The sequence below is a fragment of the Sinocyclocheilus rhinocerous genome, unplaced genomic scaffold, assembly GCF_001515625.1.
Source record: "Sinocyclocheilus rhinocerous isolate Xijiao unplaced genomic scaffold, SAMN03320098_v1.1 scaffold558, whole genome shotgun sequence".
NCBI lineage: Eukaryota > Metazoa > Chordata > Actinopteri > Cypriniformes > Cyprinidae > Sinocyclocheilus > Sinocyclocheilus rhinocerous.
The window spans coordinates 1512071-1523477 of record NW_015634502.1 but is presented as its reverse complement, the minus strand read 5'-3'; the positions used below and the strand labels follow the sequence as shown (position 1 = coordinate 1523477).

General features: G+C 37.0%; 2 protein-coding genes across 2 annotated transcripts; one reads left to right on the top strand and one right to left on the bottom strand.

Annotated features, from left to right (window-relative positions):
• Positions 1–17: 17 nt before the first annotated feature.
• On the top strand, positions 18–7347 carry alas2 (aminolevulinate, delta-, synthase 2). Its single transcript, XM_016559767.1, has 11 exons — positions 18–103; positions 1006–1164; positions 1336–1506; positions 2139–2216; positions 2580–2802; positions 3033–3217; positions 3823–4002; positions 4466–4630; positions 4738–5006; positions 5783–5945; positions 6695–7347. Exons 2-11 carry the CDS (start codon positions 1017–1019, stop codon positions 6859–6861), a joined length of 1749 nt encoding a protein of 582 aa, XP_016415253.1. The 5' UTR covers positions 18–103; positions 1006–1016; the 3' UTR covers positions 6862–7347.
• A 406-nt stretch (positions 7348–7753) lies between these two features.
• Positions 7754–10427, bottom strand: ela2l (elastase 2 like). The gene is made up of 8 exons (XM_016559765.1): positions 10328–10427; positions 10055–10143; positions 9562–9659; positions 9260–9382; positions 9028–9164; positions 8784–8929; positions 7960–8112; positions 7754–7833 (listed from the first exon to the last, which is right to left on the bottom strand). The coding sequence occupies exons 1-8, from the start codon at positions 10365–10367 to the stop codon at positions 7816–7818; spliced, it is 804 nt and encodes a 267-aa protein (XP_016415251.1). The 5' UTR covers positions 10368–10427; the 3' UTR covers positions 7754–7815.
• Between the last annotated feature and the right edge of the window lie 980 nt (positions 10428–11407).

The following is an 11407-nucleotide window of genomic DNA, read 5'->3' as shown; positions in this document are numbered from 1 at the left end:
CAGTTTTAGGGTGTGAGCGGAGTGACTGACGGGCTCAATTCCTCCGCTGTTCGTTTGAGTGTCGGGTGCCGTTCAGAAGTTCGTCCTCAGTGCAGGTCAACAGGTAGGTTAATGTTCTCATCATATTAACGCAATATTTAAATTTGAACAATCTGTATCACATACATTTACAACGAATAGGCTCTAGGCTAATATACGTCACTCTGGAAATGGGAATTGCAGTCATGTAAATTACATTATTCCAACAGACAGAAGATCAGTCTCGGGAACAAGGATGAAGTCATTTAAACTTCTTTCTTTTGTTTTATGAAAATATAGAAAGTGTTTATTTTCTGATCCTTTGTTGATATGCTGATGATACGTGATGTTGAATGTGATCAGACCACATAAATAGTCAGAAAAACCACATCTTGCTTCCACTGAAAGATATATATGTGTGTGTGTGTGTGTGTGTAATTATTATAGCCTATATTATATTATAATAAATGATTATATAACATCATATTATAATATATGATAGTTTGTTGTTATAGCCTATTAACAACAATGTCATCTTTACTGTAGCCTAATAGAAGTGGAATTACCTACTTTCAGTTTGCACATTCGAAAATTCACAACGCAATGTTTTTGTTGGCCGTTGTAATAATACTTCGTCTTATAGGGTTGATACTTTTCGGTAAGTATAATCTAGCCTTTATCAATGTATATGACGTCAGCTATTTAACTTTGAGAAGCGCGAGCCTGTGGGTTCCAGATAAAGCGCTTTATCGGCCGCGCCTAGGTGCCCGGCGCGCCCTGAACCCCACTGCTTGTAATTTAGATCAGGGTCGCTTTAGAGGCTCTTTAAGGACTTAATTATTAGTATTACGTAACCTAATGATTATTTTAGCTGGGCATCTTTCTCATATATGCTTGACAATGTTGTTACATTATGGAAAAGTATTTTTCAGAGCTATAGCCTAAATTTGAAATGACCCCACTGACCATCTTTTCCATTGTTTACAGCTGTTAAAATCATGTCTGCTTTTCTGCATCACTGCCCATTCTTGAAGTCCACTCCAGGCCCTTCTCTAAGGAATATGGCAGCATACTTTGGCTTGGCTGACCAATGTCCGATCTTTGTCCGCCAGATCTCTGTAAAAGCCCAATCCTCTGAGGAAAAAGGTAATGCTGTTATTTTTTTTATTTTCTGTACTATATCACTGTAAGGTACCAGCAGGTACAATATGACAAAAAAATTCCATATTTGTGTAATTAAAATGAGTCAGTAGTCACTAGTCAGTACCTCAGATTCTCTTCATATATTGATTATATTCATGTTCTTATTGTGTTCAGGCCTTCTCCTTCATAAGGAGCCAAAGCGACAGTTGGCGACCACAGCCACTCAGGTGGCGATCTCCATGTCCCAGAGCTGTCCCTTCGTTTCCTCTAAGATCGGACTAGTTAAAGCCAGTCCACAAGTGCAGGAGGATGTCCAGCCCAGTCTTGAGAATCAAGACACCTCTGGTAAAACAATCCCTCTCAGTGTGATAGATTCATGGACTATATAAACAGTGCTAACTGTAATGTTTATATGTTGCTTAAGAAGCAGATATCATCTAGCTGACTGGCTGATGTGTTGCAGCAGTTGTCTCTTTTTTTTACCACCACAGTATAATTAGTTCACTGCTGAAGAGGCTCTTTTGTCTGCGAAGGGGTTGGATGCATTTGACATAATAACGCACAGCTCTGAGAACATTCTCCTCTCTGCAATTTGCACCATTTAACTCCAATTTGAGACTCCTCAGCTGTGAATAGTAAGCAGATGATGACTCAGATTGCTGATGTAACAAAAGCTAGTCTTCAGACAATCACATTACAGATGAAACTTCACACAGCCTCATGTGTACCAGAAAATAACATCTAACTGGAAAATTGTAGTTTTTGGTTTTTGTAGCTATCATGGTTTGACAGTTAATGTGCGTAACCTGTAATTTAAAGAAAATATAAGACTTCAACGATGGCATTAAATACAAAACACTTTGATTTTCACTCTGTTTTAACATTGAAAGTGAATTTAGTGCGAAAACAGAGCAATAAATACTGAATTTTGTGTTTGTTTGATGAATTTCTGACACATCGATGCCCTTTTTCTCCAGGCTTGATGAGCTCGCTGTTCAGTGGCTTGCAAAGTCATCAGTCTACTGGTCCTACACACCTTCTTCAGGACAACTTTAGTGAGTTTGACTGCATTTTTCTTAATGATTTACAGTAAAATACTACCATACACTCTCAGAAAATACCAAATATCAATCTATTTTTATTTTTTTACTTATTTGATTGGACTGCCAAAAGGTACAACTTTTTTTTTATTTTTATTTTTTATATCTGTGTGAACTAATGGAATAATGGAATAGTAATATGACATAATGAGGAATAATGGATGTTAAGTAAATTATTGAATCTATCCAAGACTGTTTTGTTTTGGAAATGTAGTATACTCTGCAACACTTATTAAGTAGTCTCTATCTTCTTTCATTTCTGTCTTTTTGCCTCACTTATTGACTGGTGATTGCCCATCTGCTTTTTAAATAATTCAGCCAGACCCAGTTTCAACTACGATGACTTCTTCACTCAGAAGATTGTGGAAAAGAAGAATGACCATACTTACCGTATCTTTAAGACGGTGAACCGTTTTGCAGAGGTTTTCCCTTTTGCTGAGGACTATTCCATCCCTGGACGCTTGGGCTCCCAGGTGTCTGTATGGTGCAGTAATGATTACTTGGGCATGAGTCGACATCCCCGCGTTGTCAAGGCCATAGGGTCAGTACATAAAACAGACAATGAAATAAATGTTTGCCATCATATGTTATTATTCATAGAGAAGAACAAATGAAGGTGCCGCAAAATGCACTAACTTATAAGTATTGTTAAATACTGTATGTGTATTTCACAATATGATAAAACTGTATACTTTGAAGTTTCTTATTGTTTGCTTTTGGATATACATAGCTGCTAAAACTGAGTAATCACAACCTTTTGACATTTCTTAGAGAGTCTTTGCAGAAGCATGGTGCAGGAGCAGGTGGCACCCGAAATATCTCTGGGACGAGTAACTATCACGTGGCCCTGGAGAGTGAACTGGCCCGTCTACACCAGAAAGATGGAGCACTAGTCTTTTCTTCCTGCTTTGTAGCCAATGATTCCACCCTCTTTACTTTGGCTAAAATGCTCCCAGGTATCCAACAAAACAAAATGAACTGCCTGTGCTTAATGAATGTGTGAATTAATGAATGAATTTATGTTTTATATTGACTATACTGCTATTAAATAAAAAGAAAAGTTGAAAAAAATAAATGTTTTTTTCTATATACACTACCGTTCAAAAGTCTGGGGTCGGTATGATTTTTTTCTTAAAAAAAATTATTTGATCAAAAATACAGTAAAAATTATTTTAAAATATTACTTAAAATAACTGTTTTCTAATTTAATATATTTTAATATGTCATTTATTCCTGTGACGGTTTAGCAGCCATTACTCCAGTCTTAGGTGCCACATGATCCTTCAAAAATCATTCTAATATGCTGATTTGCTGCTCAAAAACATTTATTATCATTATCAGTAATGAACAGTTGTGCTGCTTAATATTTTTGTTGAAACCACCTTCAATTTTTTCAGGATTCTTTGAAAACTTTGTTTATTTGAGATTTTTTAAATAAATGTCTGTCACTTTTGACCAATTTAATGCATCCTTGCTTAAAAAAAAAAAAAATCTCACTGACCCCAAACTGAACGGTAATGTGTTTTCTGAAATTCCTCTAAAACATCTTCTCTCTGCAAAGGTTGTGAGATCTACTCAGACATGGGTAATCATGCCTCCATGATCCAGGGCATCAGGAACAGTGGGGCCAAACGCTTCATTTTCCGACACAATGATGCCAGTCATCTGGAAGAGCTGCTCAGCCGCTCAGATCCACTCACACCTAAAATCGTGGCTTTTGAGACTGTTCATTCAATGGATGGTAAGTAGAAGAAGCTATCACGTAACTGACTCAAAAGAGTTTGTTTTTTAGTATTGTAAAATAGAGCTTGGCACTAGCAACACCATGGTCATGGGTTTGATTCCTAGGGAATACATGAACTGATAATGTATAATACTTAAATGCAGTCACTTTAAATGAAACCATGTGTCAAATGCATACATGCAAAATGAAGCACCTACTAAATAAATAGTACTAAATAAATAGTTTTATTTGGAAAAACATGAGACTCACATGAAATGAAGACTCAGTCACATCAATAGCCAAATATATGCTTTGTATTTTACGTGGAGTGGGTTGCCTCAATAGGATTCAATTTTAATCCTACTTGTTTTATCTTGGCAACCACTCTTTTATCAGACACTTTGGCTTGTGGAATAAATTAATCATTGTCAACTGATAATAGTGCATTTCTACACTTGAAAAATAACTCAATTTGTTTCAGGTGCAATTTGCCCTCTAGAAGAGCTATGTGACGTAGCACATAAATATGGAGCTCTGACTTTTGTGGATGAGGTCCATGCTGTCGGACTGTATGGGGCTCATGGAGCAGGTGTAGGAGAGAGAGACAACGTCATGCACAAGATCGATATTGTCTCTGGAACTCTGGGTAAGACAGATACAGTCAAGTGCGTGATTCTATTCAGTACTAGTTAGTGTAAGTTCACCTGTGTTCTTGCCTCTCAATTTTGCTGATATTGTTTGAAATATCTGTAGGTAAGGCATTTGGCTGTGTGGGTGGTTACATAGCCAGCACTGCTGCCCTGGTGGACACTGTGCGCTCCTACGCCGCCGGTTTTATCTTCACTACCTCCTTGCCTCCCATGGTGCTGGCGGGGGCTCTGGAATCGGTGCGTGTGCTGAAGAGCCCAGAAGGCCAAGCTTTGCGCAGAGCCCATCAGAGAAACGTCAAACACATGAGACAGCTGCTGCTGGATGCTGGACTGCCTGTGGTCAACTGCCCCAGCCACATCATTCCCATACAGGTCAGTGTTTGCAAAAACCATTATGTCCTTAATGGGATAGTTCACCCAAAAATGAAATGAATTCTGTCATAATTTACTCACCTTCATGTCATTCCAAACCCATGAGAGTTTGGTTAATCTTCAAAATACAAATTAAGATATTTTTAATCAAACATGAGAGGTTTTTGTCCTTCTATTGATCCAAAAAGGTCATAAAGACATTGCAAGAATTGAGTGGTTTAATCCAAGTCTTGTGAAGAGATAAGATTGCTTTATATGATGAACAGATTTAATTTAAGCTTTTATTTATCTAAACAATGATTGACCCACATACATAGAGCACAACACATAAAGTATGGTAAAACACGGAAGCTCAAACATGCATGCAAGAACCAATGAGGTTCATTCTAGCGTGCGCTGTTGTGTTTACCATATGTGTTGCGCACTATGTATATGTAGCAAGCAATCGTATCTCTTCACAAGAATTGGACTGAACTGCTTGATTCATATGGATTCGTTTTATAATGCCTTTATGACCTTATTGGATCTTCTAAATTTTGTTTACCTGGACTTTCAGTGTTACCTTAATCAGATTAACCTTAATCTGTGTTTCGAAGATTAACCAAAGTCTTATGGATTTCTAGCGACATGAGTGTGAATAAATGGTGATGATTTTCATTTTTGGGCGAACTATTCACTCTAGTTATTAAATATTAAAATACATGTTATATATAGTTTGGATGAAATCCTTTGTCTGCACAGGTATAAATATTTGCACCTTAAATCTGATATTTCAGGTTGGAAATGCAGCAAAAAACTCTCAGGTGTGTGATATTCTGTTGGAGAAACACAACATCTATGTGCAGGCCATAAATTACCCTACAGTGCCTCGCGGAGAAGAGCTGTTGCGGTTGGCTCCTTCTCCTTTCCACAATCCCATTATGATGAACTACTTTGTAGGTGAGTGGTCATGCAAAGTAGGTAAACTCTATTTCTTTGCAGTTTAAAGGGGACCTATTATGCAAAATTCACGTTTGCATGGTGTTTGGACATAAATGCGTGTTGACAGTGTGTGTACACAACCACCCTATAATGATAAATTTTTTTTAATCCCCATAAATCATAAGCAGTGTCTCCCAACTACCTGTTTTCCGACTTGGTGCTAATGTGACGTCACATTAGCCACAGGCCCCACCCACGAATGTTGACCGACACTACCGTTTTAACATAGAACCGCCCTAAACGAGTTTACAGCGAGTGGAACAGAGTGTTTATTTACAAAGGCTAGCACCGGTATTGCTTGAGCTCTTGAAGCTCCGCCCTCTTCTCCGGGAGCACCAACTCATTTGCATTTAAAGGGAAAGACGCAGAGCCCATCAGAGGGGCTCATACCCTAAAAGTGGCAATTTTAACAAGCTATAAAAAATGATCTGTAAGGTATTTTGAGCTAAAACTTCACACACACACTCTGGGGACATCAGAGACATATTTTACATCTTGTAAAAAGGGGCATAATAGGTCACCTTTAAAGATGAAGAGTTTCATTTCTGTACTGCTAGCGCCACTAAGCAGAATTGAAATTTCATTTTCTGCAATACTCTGACATCTGGCATTGCTGTATCCAGATTTAAGAAAATGAGATCTGGTTACATTTTAAACTGGTAATGATTTGTATCTGTAATTTTTTTATAATATTTTATGTTGGACAGAGAAACTGTTGGATGTCTGGCAGGAGGTTGGACTGCTGCTGAATGGACCAGCTATGGCCTCCTGCACTTTCTGTGATCGGCCTCTTCATTTTGACCTCATGAGCGAATGGGAGAAGTCCTACTTTGGGAACATGGAACCGAGATACATCACTGTGGCAGCACGGTGAGTCAGTATCAGCAGACCAAGATGAAGATCTGTTTTATCAGATTAGATTGACTCTTCAAAAAATCCACTTCATATCCAGAATTTTTTTTTATGGTAAGATAAATGTAGAGGGTGCTCAAAATGTCCTTAATTTAAAACACTGTTTGTGGCAATTTGTGATAAAATAGTGTTTCTTTATTGTTTGCTGTGTTAATGATCCAAAGAGAATTTGTTTTCACATATTCGTATAAATGTACCACTAAAATTAGTTATTGAGACTTTGGCTAAATCCTACATTAATTGTGTGTCCCCTCTGCATGGCGACAAACCTGCACATGGGCACTTTTTGGTAGTTTTCTGTTATTGGTATTGTATGTATATGTATGCATGCTAGAGCATATTTAATAAAAGCTTACACTGAAACTATACCACATGCCCTCTTTCTGTTTTGGACCATTTGCACTCAAATTGATGAATTTAAAAATTCAATAAATATGGTCAGTTCCAACAAAATGCCTCTGATAACTCATTATAACCACTTGGTTATAAATACCAACAAATGAAGAAGTTATATTTGTACTCTTAATCTGATTTTTTATAATTTAGGGGAAAATTTTAATGCAAAACACTAACAAACGATAGTCAAATGTGTCTTGGCACACACATGTAAAATGGTCTTGTGCGGAACCCTTTTTAATAAAAAAAAAAAACACACTGCCACCTGCCGGACGGTAATGGAAGTGTCACTTACTGAGCTTTGAGATCTCATAATTTTGAATACCACTAACAACCAAATACCACTAACAACAACTTTGTACTAAGTTACTTAATCATATAGGTCATAAGTGCTTTTAAACATGGCGTTAATAATATTAAATTATTGTAGTAATGTATAGATACACAACAACATTATGTGCTGTTTAACATTTTTATTGTTCAAGGCGTCGATGATACAAATCCAATTTCTGTTTGCTCTTTAGTAGCTGGCCATGTTCTGTAAGAGATTAAGGGGGGGGAAAAATCACAAGTTACTAGTTTCCATAATGACAACACTGTCCAAAATACCATGAAGCTTAATTTGCATGTTATTACAGCGTGTTTGCTAATATAAAACACTTACCTTGCTGATCCAGTCAATGTAGGCGCTCACACGAGTAAAAACGGTGGGCTTCTTGTTATAATTGCAGCTCAGGCCTGAACCAAAGCTCACAATACCGTGGACCTCCCAAGCGCCGTCGCTACCAGCACAGTTCAGGGGGCCACCAGAGTCGCCCTGTGTTGAGTGACGGGGCAGTGTTAATCTGTTGCTGTTGTTTCAGTTATGGTTTTTGACTTAAATATCCTTTAAATTTAGTAAATAATTCGTTATGTAGCCTAATATTCACTTTAATTAATTTATGTTTTTATATGACATCTAAGTTTAGTCTACTAAAGGCTGGAATACACTGCACAAACTTTCGCCAAGAATTAGCCTACAGCCTGGACCATTCGATGCTAGTTGCGAAAGGCAGAGTCAGTCTGCAGATTTGAGTTTACAGTGTACACAAACTCCGTTTTTTTTTAAGCTTCAAACTATGATTCCATACAGTCGGATGATATAAAAATTTTTTTAATGAAAAACGATTTAAAATGATATCAAAACTACTTCATTATGATGTTGTTGTGTGAGTTTGTTGCGTTTGGATGATTTCCGTTTTTTCTCTGTAACCATAGTCGGCAAATGATTTCTCGTCATTCACACAGAACGCATTTTTTTTTTCAAACGCGTGTTTACATAGAAAAACCAAGAGAAAAAGTAGCGCAGTGGAATAAAAAAAAAAAAACATGTTCTGTGTGAATGGCCCCTTATTGTAGGCTACACCATTTAAAGTTAATTGTAATAAAAGCTTACAAGTAATGAGTGATTAAAAATTAAAAGTCTATAAGTCATCAATATCTCCTTACATTACATCCAGCAACAACACCATCTCCACCAGCGCAGACCATGTTTTGTGTGACCTGAGAGCCCCACCAGTCAGACTTAGAGCAGGTGGCATAATCCACCACAGGCAGAAGAGCCTGCTGCAGGATATCAGCAAGGGGTCCATTGGCTATTGACAATAAAAAAAGGTATAGGTGAGAAGAAAAGAGGAAAAAAAGAGTTTAGCAGCACAACTTCATCCATAACCATCAACATTAGCGTACTTACTGTAGAGACGTCCCCAACCAGTGACATAGCAGGGAGCATTGTGGGGCAGAACATGGCCATCAGCAGGCAGACATGTAGGAGTGATAGTGTCATTTGGAGTGACAGGACTCTCCAGTTTGATCAGGGCGATATCATTACTGTGGACCAGAAAGAACATGAAAATTAGATTTATTACACAAGTGTTCAAGATATGCATCTCTGTTGCTTGTGAGGAGTCGTTTGGACTCCATACCGGATAGTGAAGGAATTCCAGTCCTCGTGGACAATGATCTTTCCAGCGGCGATGGCCGCAGATCCGTTCTCCTCCTCCTTCAGGTTATGTTTTCCCAGATACACCCTGTAAGTTCTGCTACTGCTGCAGGGCCACGAGAGGAAGACAAAGCAGTTCAGAAACACTCACAAATGCTGTCAAATGGTAAATAATAACATAGTACTTTGATGTAGACCATGGTACTATGGTATACTAAAATGATGCTTTTTTTTATTTCTAACTAGGCCTGCGATTAAGATCCTCAGCCTATTCCTCAGACTAACCTGATGCAGTGAGCAGCAGTCAGAACCCACTGATCGGAAATAAGGCTTCCACCGCAAGTGTGGTACCAGCTGCCGCCACTACTGTACTGGAGGGAGATCTAGGTGAAGAACAGAACAGGGGTCAGTTGTCTTCCTTATGTCCTTTTTGTTTATAAGTCAGCAAATATAAATTAATTTATAAAAAAAAATTTTAGCAAATAAAAGGCCCAAATAATAGACAATGTACAACTGATATTTATATGTATTTTATGTAAGTAGTCTGTTATTACTGTTATAATTATATAATTATATCTAATTATTATAATACTGTTATAAAGATCTCATTGATTTCTCAAGATTTTTTTATGTTCATGTCTCAGGCTTCACAGGGTTAACATAGCTTATTCTACACAAATGGAAAATGTTTTTGAACAAGGACAGAAATGAAGATTAACAGGACAGTATGTTTTCATTCAAAAAAAAAATTTATTTAAATAATGGAATGTGCGTGTACCTGCCAGGGCCAGCTGTGTGGACGGACATCCACACCCCCCACAACCCTCGTTATAATAGGAGGGTAGGTGGGCAGCCCACATCCATAAGCTGAGGTGAAACATAACACATTATAGTTGTTTTAATAGCAATAAATATTACTAGGCATTTTAAAAGTAATTTAATTGTTTAAAAATGCTAAATAAGATTGATGCTACTTCTCCTGCATGTCATTTCCAGACTTTAAAAAATAGTCAGTACTACAGTATATTATCAGTCTTTAAAGGCTTCTTACCTCCAACAAACAGAACAGCCAGGACCACAAACTTCATCATGGTTGTATCTTCAATGTTTGCCCTCTCTGCTGGGGTTTATATACTGGAGAATTCCCTTTCAGTGTAATGTGTGACCACAGTAAGCAATCGTTTGGAATGAATGTCCTTGACTGCTTTAGGAAAAACAAATAAAATGACCCCCAAGTGTTCTTTGGGTACACTTTGACTTTAATAATTCACAGGATATAATCTAATAATTTTATAGTAATTTTTTCCTGTTCTTTAAGATGTAGTACATTTGTTGTGTTCTCACATTTAATTTAATTTAAAAAAACACCTTTTATATAGTTTCTCCATTTTATTTGCACCAAATGTATACTTTGGATAAATGTATTCAAACGAAGACCATATTGAAAAGGCATGATATTCTTTATATATAAAGAAGAAAACTTTTGTTTATAAAGTATATATATATATATATATATATATATGTCAAATTCATAATAGCTAATTTCCCCTCGCAAAACTCAGAACAGATGAAATTAAATTTATGGTTGTTTTTAGCATAGCTTTGTGCAAGGTGTTATTGTGCAAGCATGTCATCTGTGCATTTCACAGGCTGCATTTAACACTCTGGCCAGTAATGTAACTCTGGTTATATATCTATTTGTTTATTTAGTACATTTATTTATTTAGTATTATTATTATTTAGTATTTATTTACTTTATTTAGTATTTATTTATTCAGTACAAAGGTTCTGAGAATACTGTCGGTGGATTGCTACATGAATTGTTGCTGGTTTGTAGTGCTGTCCAGGTTAGTTTTATAAATGGTGGGCCACTGAAATCCGGCATCATGAAACTTGTATTTTTGGTTTTGCTTATTGCTGCTTAGTTGACTGTTAGTAGAGAGGTTAGTAGAGATTCTCTACTCTAAACGAGTAAAAAGCACATGATAATCTATAAAACTGTGGGTCTGTTTCGATCTTCATTTACTGTGCACGTCTGAATCGGATATTTGCACACATTTTCTCCCGTCCTCCATATTGTTTATCAGTCTTTATTGAATAATTGCATAAAGATTCAAGCATATCTAGGCCT